This window comes from Bos taurus, chromosome 17, assembly GCF_002263795.3.
Source record: "Bos taurus isolate L1 Dominette 01449 registration number 42190680 breed Hereford chromosome 17, ARS-UCD2.0, whole genome shotgun sequence".
Lineage (NCBI taxonomy): Eukaryota > Metazoa > Chordata > Mammalia > Artiodactyla > Bovidae > Bos > Bos taurus.
This window is the reverse complement of record NC_037344.1, coordinates 491969-515965: the sequence shown is the minus strand read 5'-3', so window position 1 is coordinate 515965 and position 23997 is coordinate 491969. Positions and strand designations below refer to the sequence as shown.

At 37.9% G+C, this 23997-nt stretch overlaps 1 protein-coding gene across 3 annotated transcripts in view; it reads right to left on the bottom strand.

The window, feature by feature from the left end:
- Positions 1 to 4697: 4697 nt before the first annotated feature.
- KLHL2 (kelch like family member 2) overlaps positions 4698 to 23997 on the bottom strand; it is a 171581-nt gene continuing 152281 nt past the window's right edge. For all 3 annotated transcript variants that reach the window (XM_005217427.4, XM_015475325.3, NM_001102160.1), the window contains 7 exon segments: positions 21980 to 22097; positions 12360 to 12557; positions 11870 to 11971; positions 10467 to 10595; positions 9690 to 9830; positions 7433 to 7576; positions 4698 to 5813 (listed from right to left, as the gene is read on the bottom strand). In XM_005217427.4, coding sequence (XP_005217484.1) covers positions 5785 to 5813; positions 7433 to 7576; positions 9690 to 9830; positions 10467 to 10595; positions 11870 to 11971; positions 12360 to 12557; positions 21980 to 22097 — 861 coding nt within the window. In that variant the 3' untranslated portion in view covers positions 4698 to 5784.

Below are 23997 nucleotides of genomic sequence, written 5' to 3'. Positions count from 1 at the left end.
GCCAGGCCTCCCTGTCCATCACCAACTTCTGGAGTTCACCCAGACTCACGTCCATCGAGTCAGTGATGCCATCCAGCCATCTTATCCTCTGTCGTCCCCTTCTCCTCCTGCCCCAAATCCCTCCCAGCATCAGTCTTTTCCAATGAGTCAACTCTTCGCATGAGGTGGCCAAAGTACTGGAGTTTCAGCTTCAGCATCATTCTTTCCAAAGAAATCCCAGGGCTGATCTCCTTCAGAATGGACTGGTTGGATCTCCTTGCAGTCCAAGGGACTCGCAAGAGTCTTCTCCAATACCACAGTTCAAAAGCATCAATTCTTTGGTGCTCAGCTTTCTTCACAGTCCAACTCTCACAACCATACATGACCACAGGAAAAACCATAGCCTTGACTAGACGGACCTTTGTTGGCAAAGTAATGTCTCTGCTTTTCAATATGCTATCTAGGTTGGTCATAACTTTCCTTCCAAGGAGTAAGTGTCTTTTAATTTTATGGCTGCAGTCACCATCTGTAGTGATTTTGGAGCCCAGAAAAATAAAGTTTGACACTGTTTCCACTGTTTCCCCATCTATTTCTCATGAAATGATGGGACCAGATGCCATGATCTTCGTTTTCTGAATGTTGAGCTTTAAGCCAACTTTTTCACTCTCCACTTTCACTTTCATCAAGAGGCTTTTTAGTTCCTCTTCACTTTCTGCCATAAAAGTGGTGTCATCTGCATATCTGAGGTTATTGATATTTCTCCTGGCAATCTTGATTCCAGCTTGTGTTTCTTCCAGTCCAGCATTTCTCATGATGTACTCTGCATATAGGTTAAATAAGCAGGGTGACAATATACAGCCTTGACGTACTCCTTTTCCTATTTGGAACTTATTACATTAAAGATATATTATTTTTGATATTAGAGAAGATGCAAGTATGTGAAAGGGTCAAATGATTATTTTAAATCTTGGAGATTTAAAACTGAAAGGAAACATAGATATAACTCCAAAAAACAAAACAGAACAGAAATATGCTCAACCCAGTTCCTTCCAGTGAAGAATTGGGAGGCTTCTTCAAACAGAAGGTAAGCTCAAACAGGGGCTTTGTATCAACCTAGAGGGGTGGGATGAGGAGGGAGATGGGAGGGAGGTCCAAAAGGGAGGGGATATATCTATGGCTGATTCATGTTAAGGTTTGAAAGAAAACAACAAAATTCTGTAAGGCAATTATCCTTCAATAAAAAAATAAATTACAAAAAAAGAAATGGGCAGTTCGGAGAACTTCAACAATAGTGGTAATTTATTGAAACACATCCCTTTGCTGACAAAGGTCCATATAGTCAAAGCTTTGGTTTTCCCAGCAGTCATGTACAGCTGTCAGAGTTGGACCATAAAGAAGGTTGAATGTGGAAGAATTGATTGCTTTCGAACTGTGGTATTGGAGAAGACTCTTGAGAGTCCCTTGGACTGTAAGGAGATCAAACCAATCAATCCTAAAGGAAAGCAACCCTGAATATTCATTGGAAGGCTGATGCTGAAGCTCAACTTTGGCCACTTGATATCGAGAACTGACTCATTGGAAAAGACTCTGATGCTCGGAAAGATTAAAAGCAGGAGAAGGGGACAACAGAGGATGAGATGGTTGGATGGCATCACTGACTCAATGGACATGATCAGATCAGATCAGTCGCTCAGTCGTGTCCGACTCTTTGCGACCCCATGAATTGCAGCACGCCAGGCCTCCCTGACCAACACCAACTCCCGGACTTCACTCAGACTCACGTCCATCGAGTCAGTGATGCCATCCAGCCATCTGATCCTCTGTCGTCCCCTTCTCCTCCTGCCCCCAATCCCTCCCAGCATTAGAGTCAACTCTTCGCATGAGGTGGCCAAAGTACTGGAGTTTCAGCTTTAGCATCATTCCTTCCAAAGAAATCCCAGGGCTGATCTCCTTCAGAATGGACTGGTTGGATCTCCTTGCGGTCCAAGGGACTCTGAGTTGGAGCTAATTCTAGATGTGGAGGAGTGCTGATAGAGAAAAGCCTGGTGTGCTGCAGTCCAGGGAGTCTCAAAGAGTCAGATACAATTTAACTGCTGAACAACAACATGGAGGGTCTTTGGTATTTCAAGCACACTACTATCCATCATTTCTTTCAAACTCCACAATAACCTTGTAAGTGATACACTTTCATTGTTTTTTTGTTGTTGTTGTTGTTGTTATTCAGTTGAGTCCACTTCTTTGGATCACAGAGAAAGCAAGGAATTCCAGAAAAACATCTGCTTCACCGTCTACACTAAAACTTTTGACTGTGTGGATCACAACAAACTGGAAAATTCTTGAAAGAGATAGGAGTACCAGTCCACCTTACCTGTCTCCTGAGAAACCTGTATGCGGATTAAGAGGCAATAGTTAGAACTGGACATGGAACAGACTGGTTCAAAACTGGGAAAGGAGTATAACATGGCTATATATTATCACCCTGCTTATTTAACTTATATGCAGAGTCCATCATGCGAAATGCCAGGCTGGATGAATCACAATCTGGAATCAAGACTGCTGGAAGAAATATCAACAATCTCAGATATGCAGATGATACCACTCTAATGGCAGAAAGTGAAGAGGAATTACAGAGCCTCTTGAGGGTGAAAGAGGACAGTGAAGAAGCTGGTCTGAAACTCAACATTAAAAAAAACTAAGATACAGATACTTATGTTGCCATTTTAGAGAACACAAAATAAGGGTCAGAGGTTAAGAAATGTGTTTAAAGTTACAATTAGCAACTGACAGATAAGTTAATTGCTCAGTTGTTGGGACTCTTTTGTGACCCCACAGACTGTAGCCTGCCAGGCTCCTTTGTCCATGGAATTTTCCAGGTAAGAACACTGGAGTGGGTTGCCTTTCCCTTCTCTAGGGGATCTTCCCCACCCAGGGATTGAACCCAGGTCTCCTGCATTGCAGGCAGTTTCTTTACCATTTGAGCCACCAGAAGAGCCAGTAACTGAAAGAAGGGGATGCAAACTCAGAGCCATCTGATTCCTATGCCCATGAGCCCTGCAACACTTACACTGCTTTTTTTCCCTTTAGAATTGTGAAGCCAGAATTAGAATGCCAGAAACTTGATTCAAAGTGTGATTCTACAGTACCATCTAGCCTTCTCTCCGAAATCAGACACAGTCAGCCATATAAACCAGTAGGAGGGAATCTGTTCAACAAACTGAAACAACAGGCAGGCTAATCCATTATATCACTATGTACTATGCTAACTCATCTACAGCTGAGATTATAAATACATGGGCCCTTAGGCTATCTTTAGGGATGGTAATAAAAACCCGGAATCATATACCAGAGTTCATGGGAAGGGAAGTGAAAATATACACATCATTTATCTAAACCCAAATCATCACTGCTTTTAGTTACGAAGGTGCAGAGTCAAGTGGAGCAAGGAGCAGAGTTGCTTTAAAATGTATTTTCATGGAACTAGCCTTGAACTCTGCTCATATCTGGTGGTTCTCCTGGCAGGATAATACTTCTGACCTCTTTTCTGGACAATAATCAAACAAGCCAGGAACACTTGTATAAGCTTGAAGAGAACAAAACAAGATGTTTCAAACTGGAGAGATAAAGACTGGCATAGAGGGGAGGGGAATAAATTCAAATCCTTTGAAATCAAGAGTTATGAATCTAGTTACTAAACCTTGGCAAACTGTTTTATGGTATAGCTGTAGAGCTTATTAAATCTTTAAGGAGAGAAAAGATAAAGAGGTATCTGACATGCTAAGTATTTAGAACTTTGTCACCCTAGGAGATTGTATTTTAAGAAAAGCTTTAAAAATTTTTCGATAAATCGTTAATTGACTAATTCATGGAATATTAGTGTTTGGAAGTGATCAGGAGAGATGACTCTTTTTTTGGTGCCACTGTCTGAAGTACTTAACAGTGCTCCAAGTTCATTAGATCCTCAACATGTTTGTTGACTACGGATGTGCATGGAGCAACACTAATGCAGAAATTTATTTTCATAAGGTGAGCATAGGCTTTTGCTTTTCCTAATTATTTATAATTCCACTTACAATGGAAAATTCAACTAAGTTGGTAATAATAAAATAAAGGTGGTTCTATGTTTAAATGCGACTCTATTAACTACACAGAACTTTCATCACAGGTATAATTCTCTCCTCTTATTGACTGTTCTGGCAAGAGCTCAGGTCTACTACCTTCTAAATCCCCGAGGAACAGCCACCATATCCCATCACCCCATCCCATCTCCTCCTCCTGTGTTCAGCACCTCAGGTATCCACCCAACTTCCCTATGTCCATTTCCTCAATTCCTTCAATTTGGTATCAAAACCACAATTTATTTCTCAGTTGTGTCAGAGTAGATATTTTTCCTTTGGCTTCCTTTTGATTCAGTGCTATTTCTTTTACTTTTATCTTGTGTCCTGCCCATATTAGGGAGAGAACACTATGAAAACTTTAAGTTTTACCAATCCTTGGGAGATGTTCTCCTTGATAATTAAGGTAGTTTTTTCTTGGAGAACAGTTTTCAGTGACTTTAGTTCAGTGACTTAACTGACTTGCCCTGTAGGTTTCTTTGACAACAAATTTTAAATACTGATTTATGAAGTAGAAAATGCAAATTTTATAAAAGAATACAAGAAGTGAACAGGCAACTTTCTTAATAACAAACTAGATAAAAATCAAGGACAACGTGAAACAAATAATATACAAACTTTTATTCAAAGTTAATTCAATAAAGACATATTTTGGTCATTTTGAAGGTGAGATTAATTGAAGATCTCAGAAAAACTATCTTATCAATGCATATGGCTACTCACAGAAAGTTCTCTCTTCTGTTAATAGCAGCTAAATTTATACACACACAGAAAAAATCCTTAAGAGCATGCAAATTCAGTTGAATTCCATACATTCATTATATTCATCAAAAACCTGCAATAATGTTCATGCCAAAGTGTTAAGAAAAAAAATTTGAAATTCACACCAAAACATGACCAATATTAAACCAAAGAAAATAATAAATAAGCATAATTTATATTTTATTTTAAAAAGTTTGGCATCACACAAGTATTCAAGAGTGTTACACCATGTTCATTCCTCAGAAGTGGCATTTTAAAGTGTTAAGCATTGTTAAATATCAAAAAATACAACTCTGTTTTACAATGTAGTACTGGCATAATTCAAAGTACTGTGCCAATTATAAATAGTATAATCAAGTTTCAAACATCTTTTCAAACATATTTAAAGGAAAGCATATAGACACACATTTATATGCATACAATTTATTATACTCATGTAATCAAACATATTTTATAAAAGCAAATGGTTTTATCCCTCAACTAGTTTATATACTTACACAGAGTTTAATACCTGTTCAAAGATTTTCAGTTCCTGTGCATACAGATTTTCAGAAGAAGGAATAAAGATAAAATTTAATTTTACAAGAACACATATTACTTTATCCCCCTTCACAAAATAATCCATAGTTATTCAAGGTTGATAACTACTCTTTGTGAAAGCAACCGTTGTCCAAAGACTACAGAATAATACTGCAATCCAAGTTTCTTATTAAAATTCAGTCAGCTGCTGCTCACTGCAGAAAAAGCCTACACGGTGCATCTACCAAAAATAATCTTCAGTATCTGAGGCCTAGAGAGGCAGATGATCTTATCCTCTGCAGAGACTTAACGTGCAGCTACAAGTGGAGAAGTGCTAGACTCTCAGTAACTTCAGAAGTACTTGTTGAAGTCTGCTTCTCATGTGTAAATGCGCCGAAAATGTCCTTTAGGCTCATAATGGTTTATCAATAACTGTGACCCCTGAACAAAGAAACAAAAAAAATAAAACTGAAGTCACAGGAAGCATTCTCTGAGAATATCTTGAATTTTTTTATGTTATAACTTAAGTGACAAGGACTGAACAGATCATGATGTTTCAAAATCTCTAAGAAACTTTAATATTACTATCATTTTAATCTAAATGACAATGAAATCTTTGTTTAAAAATTATGTACCAAAACTATGTCAGACTATTTAATCCAGAACTCATCTTTTGCTCTTCACAGTTATATAATGAAGAGAAAACAATTTTACTCAAGAAATACTAAGATCCACCTAATACTAAAAGGGACACAAAGAAATTTGTGAGAGTGATGAATATTCATTATCTTGATTGTCGTGATGGTTTCATACATATGTCAAAACTAATAAAATTGTACACTTTAAATATAAGCTATTTATTCTATATCAGTTATATCTCACTAAAGCTGTTTTAAAAAATTTTACATAATTTTGATGAATGCTATCCTGGAAGCTTACTGTATATAGTTCTATTACATGTTGTTTTGGATGATACATAAATAACAGTGATGGTTAATTAGTATAAATTTCTTTTTTCTCCAGTAGTAAATCAGTATTAGAATGTTACTGAAACATTCTAATATTTAAGGCAATATAAATATAGATACCAGAAAATTCATATGCAATAGTTTTAAAGGCTCATATTATAAGAGTATTACCATTTTTCTTATGAAGAGAATGGACCAAAATGATTATTTTATAATTCAATCAGTGCTGTGCTTAAAAAAAATTACTCTGTAGCCTCACCATAATACCATCACATGGAGCCCTGCAAAGGGAGATTTCTTTTAGCATGCGTGACGAGTTGCTCAGTCACGTCTTGACCCTTTGAGACCCTTTAGACTCAGCCGATCAGGCTCCTCTGTCCATGGGATTTTTCAGACAATAATACTGAAGTGGGTTGCCATTTCCTCCTCCAGGGGGATTTTCCCAACCCAGGGATCGAAACTGTTTCCTGCATTGCAGGAAGATTGTTTACCCCGTGAGCTATCGGGGAAGCTCCCATATCTTTTAGATATCTGAGTAATTAAAGCCTTGCTACATAGTTAATTCCCTTCTACAATGGAAATATTTGTAATTTTGAATACAAATGACCGCTGCTGCTACTGCTGCTAAGTCGCTTCAGTTGTGTCCGACTTTGTGCAACCCCATAGACAGCAGCCCACCAGGCTCTGCCGTCCCTGGGATTCTCCAGGCAAGAACACTGGAGTGGGTTGCCATTTCCTTCTCCATTGTGTGAAAGTGAAAAGTGAAAGTGAAGTCACTCAGTTGTGTTCGACTCGTAGCGACCCCATGGACTGCAGCCCACCAGACTCCTCCATCCATGGGATTTTCTAGGCAAGAGTACTGGAGTGGCTTGCCATTGCCTTCTCCGAATACAAATGACTACAAAATGACAAAAGAATACTAGTACCTTATTTTAGAAAATACATATCTGACATTAATTATTTTGAGAATAAGAAGTAAGATATACTTTGAGAAAAGACTTTCTTCTTATATGAGAAAACCATTCTTAATGGAAAAATCATAATGATTTTGTATTATAATAGAAGACTGTAAGAAAACTGAACAATCATTACCTGCATAACTTCTCCCTGTGCTCATACAAGATGATACAACTGTCCATTTATCAGTTGTTGGGTTATAATATTCTACTGATGCCAAGTTACAGGAACCATCATCCCCTCCAACTACGTATAACAGACCATTAACTGCACAAACTCCTTTAAAAAAATTAAACAGAGAGAAAACAATTATTTAAAAAATTCGGATGACTATAAATGGCTCTGAACATGTCTGGTCAAGTGATCCAGATATACTTACTTCTGTGTAAGAGGCAGGAAAAGAAGATGGGGGAAGCTGAAAAGAATTGCTTTATGCAAGGAATTTCTCTAATATCAACTGTAAGCTTCTATTCAAGTTACTTATACAGCAGTTGCTCTATATATGCATTATTTCACTTAATCTTCACAATAACCTTTATAGGCCAGAAACTATTTTATTTCCCACTTTATTAAAAACAGTAGAAAATTTAAAAGTCAAAGAAGTTTAGTAATTCTCCCAAAGTCAGCTTCTAAGGAAATCTTAAGGAAAAAGAGAAAATAATAATATATATATTCGTAGAAGGTAAAAATGATTCTGAATTTTATTATACTGACTAGCTAATTATTTTATCTTCTTTAAAGGGAGAACAGTATTATTTATTTATTATGAGAATACTATGTTTTGCTCTTTTTTGGAAAAATTCAAAACCCCTAGAAAAGTACAAAGAAGAAAAGACCACCACTAATCTTATACCACTTGGAATCCCGATCACTGAAATTTTGGCTCTTTTCTATGCATATATTCTCAGACTCTTTTTTAACCCCAAAGTAGTTCATGCTACATAAGCTACTTTTTACACACTCACACCAAACAATATATACCTGGATATTTCCTCAAGTTAATAAATACAGATTTATATTATTTTTAACGGCTGCACGGTATTCCATGTATGCTGCTGCTGCTGCTGCTAAATCGCTTCAGTCGTGGCCAACTCTGTGCGACGCCATAGACGGCAGCCCACCAGGCTACCCCGTCCCTGGGATTCTCCAGGCAAGAACACTGGAGTGGGTGGCCATTTCCTTCTCTAATGCATGAAAGTGAAAAGTGAAAGTGAAGTCGCTCAGTTGTGTCCGACTCTTCGCGACCCCATGGACTGCAGTCTACCAGGCTCCTCCATCCGTGGGATTTTCCAGGCAAGAGCACTGGAGTGGGGGGCCATTGCCTTCTCTGATTCCATGTATGATACTACCATAATTCATTTGTCTTTTATTTTCAGCTTTCTTGCTCTTGTTGCAAATGAATTTCCTAATCCAGGAAGCACAAGCACATATGCTTTTGTAACTTCACATGTGCTGGGGCCCAGATTTGTGGGGTTTTACTAGTTTTGGACTATCCATAGCTGAGAGAGCTTTAGTACTTCACCTAGTACCACTGACTGGATGAAGTACAAGAGGTCAAGTGAATTATATATTTTGTTCTGCTGAGTGAGTTCTTGGAGTCCCACATACTTATCTTCCTTAGTGATCCCATTTAAAGTAAAGAGAAATAGGAAGAGCATTTCTGGGGTGATGGAGGGTGCATCTTGCAACATCAATCAATGGTACACAGTGATTCTGAGAATCATCAGGATTATTTTGGATTATAGGACCTGGCATGAAGACAATGGCATTTTTAAGAAGATGAGCATTTCCCCAAAAGACTATCTAGCTATCCTGAATCTATTTTCCTATTTCCTATTTCTATTTCCCTTCCATGGATTTTCTTTTTAAGATAGTACTTCCCTGGTCTTGAAGACCTCAGGTTTCTTAAAATTGCTGTCGTTGTTGTTTTAGCTTTTCCATTCTCTAGAAACCCTGAACTGTATTAAATTGTGGTTGCCTTCTTTAGGCTTCCCCTCCAGATTCAGATAAACAACCAGCTTTTTAATCTAGTATAAGTATTTACTTAACTAGACTAAAGTCCCTGAAAACTGGACTCCAAAATATGATACAGGCAGACATTCAAAAATGTCTGTGGTACAAAAGAATGAATTCAAGTATCACATAGAGTTCTTTTTCTAACTTAGTATTTATGGTCATCACCAAAAGGTAAGCTCTGATGGAAGGATGACATTAAACCGCATGCCCCACATCATGCTTGGCATTTACTGCCTATGATCATTGTGAGTTTCTGCCTTTACAGGGCAAATCTATTAGGAACTCAGATCAGTAGAAGAACAACGGAAATACACAGTGATATCAGTAAAACTCTGAATACAATTCAATACAAATTTCATAATCTTAAATTAGATACCTGCATTTCTTCTGCACATGTTCATATCTGCAACCTGTCTCCATGTGTTGGTGGCAGGATCATACACTTCAACACTTTTTCGTACTAAAGGGCCATCATGACCCCCTACAGCATACAATAAGTTGTTTAACACACCAACACCTATAAAACACACAAAACCAACCTATAGTAGTAGAGTAAAAGGGTCGGGAAATTTGTAACATTTTAGGGTTTATTCAAATGACTTGTAAATAAAATTTCTGAAATTATTCATATTAAAAATCAAGATTAAAGCATTCAACCTAGAAAACAGAAATGAAAATAATTACAAATGAGAATCTTAGTAAGAACTATTGTTATGGTCAAATACAATAAAAATAATGTCTAGGTGAAAACAGAGGGAAGTCCTTTACAACAAAACCCTTTGAAAACAACTTTCATGATAAAAGGAAATCAGTATTAAGAGTATTAAATCTGTAAGAAATGGATATGAAGGGAGTTGATTATTAAGCAAGTTCTCCAATAAGCACTAAAAACAAAAACCTAAAAGTAATGCCAAACAATATGAATAATTAAATGAAACTGAAGAAGCCTTTAATATAGCACATGAGAAATTTTACAAAGTGAATTTAAGTGCATCTACCTACCACTCCACCTGTATAATGCAAAAGACATTTTAACAGTGTCACTAGAATCAGTATACACTTTCTGATAATATAAAGAGATGTCATTATTTCACTTGTTTAATTCTTTTCCATCATTTTTGTGTTTCAATTGCTGAATGAGGTTCCTATTCACCTGCTCCACTCCGTCTAGTGCTCATTTCCGCTATATAGGTCCACTCATTTGCCGTGGCACTGTAGCATTCTACTGTGCTGAGACACTGACGTGAAGCTCCATCATAACCCCCAACAGCATAGAGCAGACCTAAACATGGAATCACAAAGAAAGTCAAATTCATAAACAGCTATTTTTCCAAGTCATGAAATGTTGAATTTTCCTCCATGGTAGCAGAGTTGACCTTTAAAGTATTACTGATTTTTATGAACTATTTAAAATCTTGCCTAATGGTGACAGGTGGAGTTACCAAATCACATTATAAAGATCTGTAGAATATACATGATATTAATTTAACACTTTCATCAATAATCTGACAGAAAAGAAAGTACATTTATTATATCTTTGGATAACACTAACTGCTAAGTGAACAATATCCTAGAAAACCAAATTAAATAGCAAAGTTATCTTGTATGTGTGCGTGTGTGCTCAGTTGTGTTTGACTCTTACAACCTCATGGACTGTAGCCCGTCAAGCTCCTCTGTCCATGGGATTTCCCAGGCAAGAATACTGGAGTGGGTTGCCATTTTAAAAAAGTAATATTAGGAGTCAGTACAGTATACAATGAAATTATTATTTGCTAATAAAAAGAAATGAGGTATTGGTAAATGCTAAAGCACGAATAAATCCTGAACATTATGCCAAGTCAAAGAAGCCAGCTGCAAAAGGACAACATACTCTATAATTTCATTAATATGAAAATGTCCATAAGTGGAAAATTTATACAGAGGCAGGAATGTAGGGTAGTGTTTGCCAAGGGCTGGGAGGATATGGATGATAACTGAGGGCAATAGGGTTGCTTTGGGGGTAATAAAAATGTTCTAAAATGAACTGTTATGACAGATGCACACCAAATTGTACACTTTACTGAGTGAAATGTATTGTATGTGAATTAAAATACAATACATCTGGTTTAAAAAAAAAGTCAGTGCAGAGAATTATACCCACCATGGAGAGGTAGGTGGGAAGCCACAAATCTGCCCAACAAGTAAAAAAAACTCATACTTACAGCGCTAATTCTTTGGGGGAACAAAGTAGCATATACACAAATAACTGTGGCAACCCATCACTTAAAAGTTAAACAGCCCTTCTCTAAATGTAAAACTTCATATTCATGCCATCTGGTTTGCTTCCCAAATGATTATACTAAGATCAGTTAATAATTTTACATACGTTATACAAAGAGATGAGAAAAAGAGGGAGGGAGGACAGAGAGAGGCCAGGGGACAGGCAAAAAAGGACGACTAACATTTCATAATAACCACTGTATGTTTCCCTTTTAAAATCATTTGCTTGCCCATTTAGAAAACTGGGGTCTGGGTTACTGGAAGAAACACTCTTAACCACCAGAAGGTTGCCCGCACCTCCAACAACACCGACACCCACACTGCTCCTCCTGGTGTTCATGGGAGCCACGTGGAACCACTCGTTGGACTTGATGTTGTATGCTTCCACGGAGGACAGCCCTGTAATGAACAAAGCACAATGTGCTTCATCTCCTCCTCAGGTTCCTTATATATACATTAGGGAAATACTTCAGTTGCATTAAAATGGGCTAACATCCAATTATATGATGAAGAGAATTAATTTCTTTTCTAGAGAACACCTACACAAGCGACTGACATTCACTGGCTTTTTAAACTTGAGAAGATGACTGATACTGAAGCATGAGAAAAACATATACTCAGCACTCTTAACATCATTTAAAGGAATTCTGGATGGAAATTTTAAACTTATGGTTATAATACCTAGTAAAACACTCAACTCACTCCTAACTATGCCAGGCCTTGTTCCATAAATATGATTGCTATGTTAATTTCTAACAGTAATTTAGAAAAGATGAAAGCAAATTGCCTGTACTCCCGTCAAAGCCTCCCACCGCATATAACAGTCCATTCAACACAGCAGCCCCCAGAGTGCTTCTCCGGTCTCGCATGTTAGCAACGCTGGTCCACTGATCTTTCACAGGGTCATAAGAATCCACAGTGCGGACCCTCAAGGAACCATTAAAGCCACCAACAGCAAAAACGAGTCCAGCCATGTAAACCATCCCTGCAAAAGAAAAAAAGCAGTTAATAGTGAGTGTGCAACTCAACTGCTGCTGCTGCTGCTGCTGCTAAGTCACTTCAGTTGTGTTTGACTCTGTGCGACCCCATAGACAGCAGCCCACCAGGCTCCCCCATCCCTGGGATTCTCCAGGCAAGAACACTGCCACCACCTAAAGACTGCATTCCAAACAGTCTAAAACTGTTGTCAGATTTTAAGTTCCCCTAAGGAGAAGCTTGGCTGAATAGGTCCTAAGAAACACTATTCATTAGTGAGAATACAGAACAATAACTAGATTGTGCTCCTTTCTGCTATGAAAAAATGCAATGGCATGGGGTGAGGTATTACTTTGACTCCTGACTTTTTCAAAGATATACACAGACTTAAACAATGAGCAAGAATTTTCCAACCAACTGAACATGTTTATATTTAATTTGCATAATGTGCTTCTAGTTTATCATGTTAGTGGGCTAAATCTGGGGTTAGCAAATTATAGCCAGTAGGCTATTTCAGTAGAAGCTCACTGAGCTGAGAATGATTTTTACATTTTTAAATGGTTGAAAAGCAGTCAAGAAGAAAAGAATATTTCATGATACACAAAAAGTTACATAAAATTAAAATTTTAGTATCCATAAATAAAGTTTTATTGGAACACAGCTCCAGACATTCATCATGCTGCTTTCAACTATGGTGGCACTTGATTAGTTGTGACAAAGATTATATAACCCACAAAGCCACAAATATCTGCTCTCTGGTCCTTTAAGAAAAAGTTTGCTAGCCCCTGGGCTAGTGAGGTGCTGGGGGTCCCTAGGTGGAGAAACTAAATTGCAGACTCTGGATTTCACCACTTCTTCACCTTCCCAAACTTTTTCGTGCTGCTGTCCTGTTCTGAGAAGCTCCTCTTCAAGTTGGAAATCCCAATGAAAGTTACATATTTTCTATGAGGCCTTCCCCAAACCACTAATCCTGAAGGGATTATCACTAACTCCTGAACCACCAGAGCAAATAACATCTATTTCAAGGTCAATAAATCTTACACATTTTGCAGTATCATTGTAAAACATTCTTCAAAATATCTGATCAAGTGCTCTTCAAAAGGGCATGAAAATACAGACAGACTATGGAACTGTCACAAGTCAGAAGAGATTAAGAAAACATGACAACTAAATGCAATATTACAAGGATCAAAATGGCAAAGCAGGAGGAAATGGAGCTCATCTCACCCACAAATGCATCAAACATGCATCTACATGTGGAACAACTCTCACAGAAAACTCACTGGAAACTGGCAAGAGATCTCTTTTACAACCAAAGCTGCAAGGAAGGTTTCCATGTAACCAAGGAGGATGGGGGGGAAAAAAGGCATTCAGAACAGGCCTAGCACACCTGAGAGGGAGCTGTAAAGAAGGAAAGGTTCACATGGGCAGGACCTCGTCCTAGGGAGCCCCCCTTGCTTGCTGCAAGGTCTGCTAGGACAAAGAGAGGGGCTGGAGGTGTTACAGATGTGGGTTCCTGGACTCTCTAAGCAACAGAAATTGATAAGAGGCCAGATCAGGAATTCACGCAGGCCTGAATATGTGGGATATGTGCTTAGCAAAAGGGAGCAAAAACAAATAACAGGTTTCCTTGCTCACTCCCTGAAGAGAGGAGAGCTGATTTCTTAAATGGTGTGAAGGTGAGAGAGGATTGGTGGGCTGCACAGGGCATGTGACTTAGATGGTCTGCCCACCCCTTGGTAGTGTTGTGTACAGGACCCTGCCTTTGCTCCCAGCATGTCAGACGTGGCAGTTGTGTTTTAGCCTTGTTCATAAGTGCCCTGACTATGCATGTGTGAAGTGGGCTTCCCTCATAGCTCAGTCAGTAAAGAATCTGCCTGCAATGCAGGAGACCTGGGTTCTATTCCTGGGTCAGGAACATCTCCTGGAGAAGAAAATGGCAACCCACTTCAATATTCTTTCCTGGAGAATGCAGGAGGAGCCTGTTAGGCTTCAGTCCATGGGGTCGCAAGAGTTGGACATGACTTAGCAACTAAACTACCACCAGAGTTTCTTTATATTCTGCTGCTAAGGGTGTTTCCAGATATAAGGACTACAGAAAAGGATGCCATGTCCCAGGTCCCAGTCTGTCTCAAAGTGGCCTGGTCTTTGCTCTTGAGGAGTGTATGGGTGCTGGTTTACTAGCAATCAGAGCAGAGACACCCTGGAGCTGATCACTGCAACCTCACCATGCTTCCCTGTCTAAATTAAAATGCACAATGGGTGGGGATGCCAGTATGCACAGCAGCTAGATGCTGAATCTTGGGCAGATGGGCCCAGGTTGAGGACTCAGTCTATCTGCACGGAAACAGCTTGGAGGGCCTTGTGTATGGCCTTATTGAATCTCAGAGCCCACTGTCAGTACTCACACAGTGAGGGCAGGTCCAGCCCCAGCGGATACTCTTGGTGTATACACTGGGTGACACCACAGAAACACATGAAACAGAAACAGTCCCTGGGGAGGAGTACACAGGGGTTCCTTTTCTGGATGGAGCACTCTGGTTCTGCCCATCTGACACTGAAGCTTGGAGCCAGATCTAAAGCAGATAGGTCCTGGGAGAGGCCTGTCACAGAGGCAGCCCAAGTATCAGCAGCAGCACAACCATCTTGATTCCTGCAGCTACAGCACCCTGGCCCCAAGCACCAGCCTACCCCATACCACACACCATAGCCTAGCAATAGATCTGGGATGAACGCCATGGAGAAAGGGACATGACCATGGGCTGTTTCTAGGCAGAACCACAAATGACTGCACAGGGGTTCACACTGTGACCGTATGATCCTCACTTGCTTCTAGAGCTCACTTCCTTTGGGACAGAGCAAGGGCAACGGTGCCATATTGAGCCTGAGACTCAGGGCTTCTACTCAAACAACGGGGAGGGGGGCAGATCCAGCCCCTGACAAGGCTGTGACAGCCAAGAAGAAAAGAGGAGGCCCCACTCAACATCTAGAGCAGGTTCTGGACACAACAACTCCAATCACATCTCCTTATCAAGGGTTAACAGCCAGCACATTCTGAGGAGAGATGTGGCTGGCATACAGACCAGAAACAGCCCTCACACCAAAAGTATTGGACTTACACAGTCTACACAGGGATTTGACAGCTCTCTGTGTACGTGCTTCATTGCGTTCGACTCTTAGTGACTCCACAGATTACAGCCCACCAGGTTCCTTTGTCCATGGGATTTTCCCAGCAAGAATACAGGAATGGGTTGCCATTTCCTTTTAGGGGATCTTCCCAAGCCAGGGATTGAACCTGAGTCTCCTGCATGGCAGGCAGATTCTTTACTGCTGAGCCACTGGGGAAATCCTAATAAGTACATACCTATCAATAATTACTTCAAATGTCAATGGGCTAATCAAAAGACATATAGATTGGCAGACTGAATGACAACAATAAAAAATATAACAAGAAATTACACTGTATTGCCTACAAAGAGACCCACTTCAGTGTGAGGGACACAGAGATTTAAAGCGAAAAGATGAAAAAAGATACTTCATGCAAATGGAAATGACAAGAAAGGAGAGGTTGTAATACTCATATAAGACAAAATAGACTTTAAAAGTTCTAACAAAAGACACAGAAGGACATTATTTAATAATAAAGGGATCAATATTGGAAGAGGATACATGTACCCAATATAAAATTAAAAAAAAAAATACTAACAGGCATAAACGAAGAAATTGACAGGAATATAATAATAGTAGGAAAATTTAATACCCCACTGCTATCAATGGACAGACATTCCAGACAAAAAAATTAATAAGGAAAGAGGGACCATAAATAATACAACACATTAGTTGGATTTAACTGATATCTATAGGACACTACATCCAAAAATACCCAAGATATACATTACATTTTTTTGAAGTGTGCACAGACCATTCTCTAGGATACACCATACACTAGGTCACAAAACAAGCCTCAACAAATTTAAGAGGACAGAAATTATTTCATGTATCTTTTCCGACCACAATAGTGTAAAACTAGAAATCAACTACAGAAAGAAAACAGAGGAAAAAACATATGGAGATGAAACAACATGCTACTAAAAAACCAATGGGTCAATGATGGACTCAATTAAGAAATCAGAAAATGCCTTGACTTCAAAGGACAATGATAACAGAACCTTACATCCTATGGGATGAAGTAAAAGCAGTTCTACAAGAGAAGTTCATAGCTATAAAGGCATTCCTCAAGGAAAAATTCAAACAGCCTAACCTACCAACTAAAAGAATTAGGACAAGAAGAATAAACAAAACTCAAGGTTAGCAGAAAGAAAAACAACAAATGTTAGAGAGGAAATAAAGAAAATGAAGATTAAAAAGAAAAACAACAGAAAAGATCAATAAAGCCAAGAGCTGGTTTTTAGAAAAGAGAAGCAAAAATCAACAAACCTCTAGTTAGGCTCCACAAGAAGAGAGCAAATCCAAATAAACAAAGAAGTAAAAGAAGAGAAATAACAACCACAGAAATACAAAAAAATAAAATAAAATCATTAGAATACTGTGAACACTTACATAATGACAAACTGGACAGCCTAGAAGAAATGGAAAAGTTTCAAGAAACGTGTTGCTGTTTAGTCGGTAAGTCATGTCCAACTCTGGTGGACTATATGTAGCCCACCAGGTTCCTCTGTCCATGAGATTTCCCAAGCAAGAATACTGGAGTGGGCTGCCATTTCCTTCTCTAGGGGATCTTCCCAACACAAGGACTGAACCCACGTCTCCTGTATTACAGGTGGATTCTTTACCACTGAGCCACCTGGAAAGCTCAGCCAAAACTGAAGGAACAGATAACAATAGAATCTGTAATAAAAACAACTCCCTGCAAGCAAAAGTCCAGGACCATACAGCTTATCTGTGTTCCTCAAACTATTTCAAAGTGAGGAATACTTCCAAAGTTATCCTATGAGGGCACCATCATCCTGATACCAAAACTAGACAAAGATACTACAAAAAAGAGAAAACTACAGACCAGTATCTCTGAAGAATATTGATGCAAAATTATTCAACAGAATATTAGCAAACCAAATCCAGCAATACAGAGAAAGGATCATATTGATGTTGCATTCATTCCAGGTTAAAAAAGATGGTTCAAGATAAGTAAATCAATCAATATGATACACCATTTAACAAAAGGAACCAAAAAAACTAGATGATCATATCAACAGACACAAAGAAAGTATTTAATAAAATTCAACATCTACTCATGACAAAAAAATCTCATTAAAGTGGGTATAAAGGGAACATATCTCAAAATAATAAAAGTCATTTATGACAAATCCATAGCAAACGTAATACTCAACAGTGAAAAGCTGGAAAACTTACTGCTAAATTCAGGAAGAAGACAAGGATGCCCACTTTTACTGCTTCTGCTCAATACTGTATTGGAAGTCCTAGTCTTATCAGTCTGACAAGAAATAAAATGTATCCAAATAGGAAGAAAAGAGGTAGAACTGTCATTATTTGCACATGATGTGACATTCTCTATAGAGAACTCTTAAGACTCCACAAACAACTATTAGAACTATTAAATAAACTCAACAACATGGCAGGATACAAGATTAATACACAGAAATCTGTTGCATTCCTTTACACAAACAATGAAACATCAGAAAAACAAAGTTTAAAAGATAAGTCCCATTTGAAATTCCAACAACCTAGGAATAAGCGTAACCAAGGAGGTGGAAGATCTATATGCTGAAAACTATAAAACAACAATGAAGGAAACTGGAGATGATTCAGAATTGGAAAGAAATCTCTTGCTCTTACAAAAATAATATTGCTAAAATGACCATACAATTTACACGTTAAATGTAATCTGTAATACTCAGGACAGTTTTCAGAGACTAGAACAAACAATACTAAAACTTATATGGAACCATAAATGACCCAGAAATGCCAAAGAAATACTGAGGAAAAAGAATAAAGCTGGAGGTATAACTCTTCTAGACATCACACAAAACTACAAAGCTACAGTAAACAAAACACTATGGTAATGGTAAAAAACAGACATATAGATCAATGGAAGAGAACAGAGAGCCCAGAAAAAGCCACATACCTATGGTCAATTAATCCAACAAAGGAGACAAGACAAAGCAATAGAAAAGAGACAGTCTCTTCAACAAGTAGTGTTGGGAAAGCTAAACAGCCACATGTAAATCAATGAAATTAGAACACTCCCTCATATCACCTACAAAAATAAACAAAATGGTTTAAAACCAAAATGTAAGACATGTTATGCCTAGAAGAAAAAACAGGCAAAACATTCTTAGAAATAAATCACAGCAACATTTTCTTAGAGCAGTCTCCCAAGGCAAAAGAAATAAGAGCAAATAACAACAACAGGACCTCAGTTCAGTTCAGTTCACTCGCTCAGTTGTGTCCGACTCTTTGCGACCCCATGAATCGCAGCACTCCCTGTCCATCACCAGCACGACCCCATGAATCGCCAGGCCTCCCTGTCCATCACCAACTCCCGGACTTCACTCAGACTCATGTCCATCGAGTCATTGATGCCATCCAGCCATCTCATCCTCTGTCGTCCCCTTCTCCTCCTGCCCCCAATCCCTCCCAGCATCAGGGTCTTTTCCAATGAGTCAACTCTCTTTGCATGAGGTGGCCAAAACTTAAAAATTTTGATTTTTAAGGAATCAAAGGAAACCATCACAAACACAATCACAGCAAAGAAAACCATCAATGAAATGAAAAGGCAACCTATGGAATGGGAGAAAACATTTCCAAATGATGCAACTGACAAGGGGTTAATATCTCAAATATACAAACCACTCATACAAGTCAATACAAAAAGAAAAAAAAAATCAACCCAGTCAGAAAATGGGCAGAAGACCTAAATAGACATTTCTCCAAAGATAAATAGATGGTCAACAGGCACATGAAAAGATGTTCAACATCTGAGATTATCAGAGAGATGCAAATCAAAACCACAGTGAAGTATTACCTCACAGTGGTCAGATGGCTTCATCAAAATATCTACAAATGATAAATGCTGGAAAGGATGTGAAGAAAAGGGAACCTTCCTACACTATTGGTGGGAATGTAAATTGGTACAGCCACTGTGGAAAATGGTATGGAGTTTTCTTTGAAAAACTAAAAATGCAAACTACAATATGATCCAGCAATCCCCATCCTGGGCATATATCTGGAAAAGATGAAAATTGTGATTTGTAAAGGTACAGGCACTCAGTGCTCAGAGTAGCACTATTTACAATAGCAAAGACATGGAAACAAACCAAGTGTCCACCAATAGATGATTGGTTTAATGTGTGTTACATATACAGCGGAATATTACTCTGTCATAACAAAGAACGAAATACTAGCATTTGCAGCAACATGGATGAACCTAGATAATATCATACAGAGGTAAGTCAGAAGACAAATACTACGTGACATCACATATGTGGAGTCTAAAACATGATACAAACAAATCTACATACAAAACAGATTCACAGACACAGAAAACAAACTTATGGCTACCAAAGGGGAAACGGGGAAAGGGATAAATTAGAAGTGTGGGATTAACACATACATACTACTACACATAAGGTAGATAAGCAACAAGGATTTACTGTATTCAATATCTTGCAATAATGTATAATGGAAAATAGTCTTAAGATAAACATAAGTGAATCATTTTGCTGTATACCTGAAACTAACACAATATTGTAAATCAACTATATTTACTTCAATTATAAATACATGCATGCATGCAATGTGAGGTCTTGAAACAGAATAGAAACATTAACACAAAAAATTGTAAAATACAGTAAGCCTGTAGCTTAGGTAATAGTAATATACCAATACTGATTTCTTAAGTTTTGAGAACTATCACAGCTATATATTAATACTACGAATTATACACACAAATAATTTTTAAGTAAGACTTTTCTATACAAGAAAGAAATCCATAAGTACAAGGACAAAAGTCTAATGGTACAGGAACACATAGAAAGTAATAGTGTTACATGGCAAAAATAACACAAAAATAATGCAAATAAAGTCAAAAGATTAATACAAATAAATATTCACACCGCAACTGACAGGAAAAAAGGGCCATTCTCCTTAACATATCAAATCAATAATAAAACAATGGCAAAAATCATGAAACCATGAACTGACCATTTAGAAAGATGTTTAACTTTCCTCAAAATAGAAGTACAAACTAGATGTGAAAGAATTTTTCACCTACCAGCTTGCAAAACTCAAACATTTAATTATAAGGTGTTACAGGGGCTCCCCTGATAGCTCAGTTGGTAGAGAATCCACCTGAAATGCAGGAGACCCCATTTTGATTTGTGGGTTGGGAAGATCCCCTGGAGAAGGGATAGGCTACCCACTCTAGTATTCTTGGGCTTCCCTTGTGGCTCAGCTGGTAAAGAATCCACCTGCAATGCAGGAGATTTGGGTTCAATCCCTGGGTTCAATCCCTGGGTTCGGAAGCCTGGAGAATTCCATGGACTATATATAGTCCATGGGGTTGCAAAGAGTTGGACACGACTGAGTGACTTTCACTTTCATAGGGTATGTAGGGAAATTAGTACCTTCATATTTACTGTTAGTGGAAGTAATAATTAGCATATCTTAAGATACCTTTTTAATAATTATTCCATTTCTAGAGTTTTATCCAACTTAAATCTATTAGCACACATACATAATGATATATGTATAAGGAATTGCAGCACTGTTCATAAAGATTAAAAACAATTTTAAGGTTCAATTAAAAACTAGTAAAAATTATACTACATCCAGAACCCCTCCTCCCACATACTAGACAGCTATAAAGGAATGAGTTAAATCTATCATCTTATATAACAAGCTCCAGGATGTACTGTTAAAGGACTACCACAATAGAAATGTTCTGTTACGCTTACAACTCATTTTGCTATGAGAGACATGAATTTACAGATCCAGGTTTGAGTCTCAGAAAGAATTCTTAGAAACTGCAAACGTCTTTTTCTGATTGCAGTTTTGGCTAAACTAAGGTCCATTTCAACAAATGCTTGAAAAGCAGATGCCTGGAAGAAAGCAACTGTGGCTTATAGCTAAGTTAGGAATTTCTTAGCAATAAGTGTCCCAAGCTAAAGAACTGCTTCTCAATACTTCAATAAAGGTAACTAGGAAAATATCCAGCAAATTGTTAGCTACTCCACCTTACATTAGAATCAGAAAAATATGTAAATTAAAGAAAGAAGCTGCTAACTTCATCAATGTCTTGTGAGTTGTATGAGGCTCCTGAATCACTGTTTAATCACATAGCTATTTTAATCAAAGTTTTTCCAATAAAGATTCTTCTAGTTAGTAAGATAAGACCTGAGAGGAAACTCCCAATGACCCAGCAATAGGGCAATGATCACAATGCATCATGCTTACCTGCCCTACATCTCCTAGAAGGCAATTCTGCTACTTGGTGCCATCTCTCTTCTTTGAAGTCATAGCATTCCACACTTCGAATAGCCTTTGGTGCTTGGCCCCCAACCACCACCATTAACTGGAAGGGCAGAAGTATAAGCACTTGAACAAATAACTACTGCATACTCAGGGATTTAAAATGTCTTACTGACACAAAGACAATGACATGGAGAGTATTAGGATGAAGATGGTAGGGTGAGCTGGGGGAAAACAACCACCTAATAAACATTTAATAAACATCACCAAGGGGGCACACATATGTTAGAACTACAATTCTATTTTCTAGCACATTTAGTCAAAAATAAGGATATCAGAAACTAAAATAAGTTTCTGATCCTTCAAGCAAAAGCAGTATTTAAGCCAAAAACAGCAGGCAATCAGCACTGGCAAGGCTGCAGTATGTCATAGGGCTTGCTAAAAACTAGATCCCAGCTTTGTAATGACTAGGGATTAGATCTCCACAACCTAGGAGAGCAGACAAAAGTGAAATTTATGTTAGTGGGTAGATGAGGTGAAGAGGACAGTATGGTATTAAAAGAAAGATGGAAGAAGAAAAAAAAAAAACTACTGAAAAAGGAGCACTAATTAAATTTAAATTCACGAGAGAGTACAGATTCCTAGATATCAAGTAAAGAGATCTCCATGGATGTCCCACAAATAAAACAAACAAGAGGCCAGATAATGGAGATACTAGAAATCATAACAAATGAATGAGCAGAGAATAAGTGAGTTCAACTCAATTCACCAACTATTCATTAAGTGTCTATCATCTGTGTTTAATCAGAACTGTGCTAAGGTGTTCTACATAAGAAATATAAGACATGGTCTCTATCCCTAAGAGCTTATAGATTTCACTAGGGAGACAAGATTCTAAAGTAGTTCAAGAATAATATACAATTATATATGATTATAGACATTAACTGCTATTCCTGATCAGAAATGTAGCCATAATTTAGTAAAAACTTCCTGGAGCGGGGAGAACCTTTAGAGATAGATGGGACTTAGCAATCAATGTGTTTGTGTTTTAATGAACATAAATGAGCACACTGAGTACTCTTTGGATAGCTGTCAATTCAGAAGAATGTAAAAGTTAATGATGTCACAATTAGAACACTGTAAAGAACGGCAGGGACATTTCAAGCAGAAAGTTAGATAAGCACAGGAAAAAGAATGTTCAAAAGAAACACAAACTCAAACAGAAGATGGAATGTTTCATAGACACAAAAAGGGGAAGTTTGCACCTTGACTGAGCAATGGTCTACTTGTACTTAAAACTATAGAAAAGATGGGTACACAGAAATCAAAGTAAGTCCTATTTCCAAAAAGAAGCTTATTCTAGTAATTTACAGGAAAGGAGAAAGAATTTTAAAGGTCTTAAAAAGAAGATCGGATACAGCACAAATATATAAGATTTTTCAGACCTGTCATTCCCCTAGTGTTGAATGCAAATAAATAAAAGGCAGAATTAACGAAGAAAATCTGCATTACCCTTCCTTACTATTCTTAAAGGAAAAAGAGGAGGGGGAGAAGTTGTGAAATCACAGAGGTGCAACAGACAGTAAGATCAATCCTGTATCTAGGGATCTATAGAAGATCTATCTGTGCTTAAACTTTTAAACTCTGCCCAGCAGTTAAACAATAGTTAGAAGAGGCTTGGTTAACATCTGATGAAGATCAGTTAAAAAAAAATCTCTAAAGGGAATACTTTTCAAAAAATCCTTGAGAAACATAATAGTTGAATAGATTTCATGATTTGCAACTATGAATCTTATGATTTCCATGCAACATTTCACTTCTTGTAGATCAAAATGGGAAGGGAAAATGTGCTACTGATTACAGAGAAAGGTAGTAATATCTGTCCTTTACTCGCCCAAGAGAAGTAAAATGGGTTGAGGATTTGGAACTCCAAAAATCAGAGATAACCAGGAAAGGAAGAATGTATAATGGGAAGACGAGAGCAGGGATATTTGTATGAGATC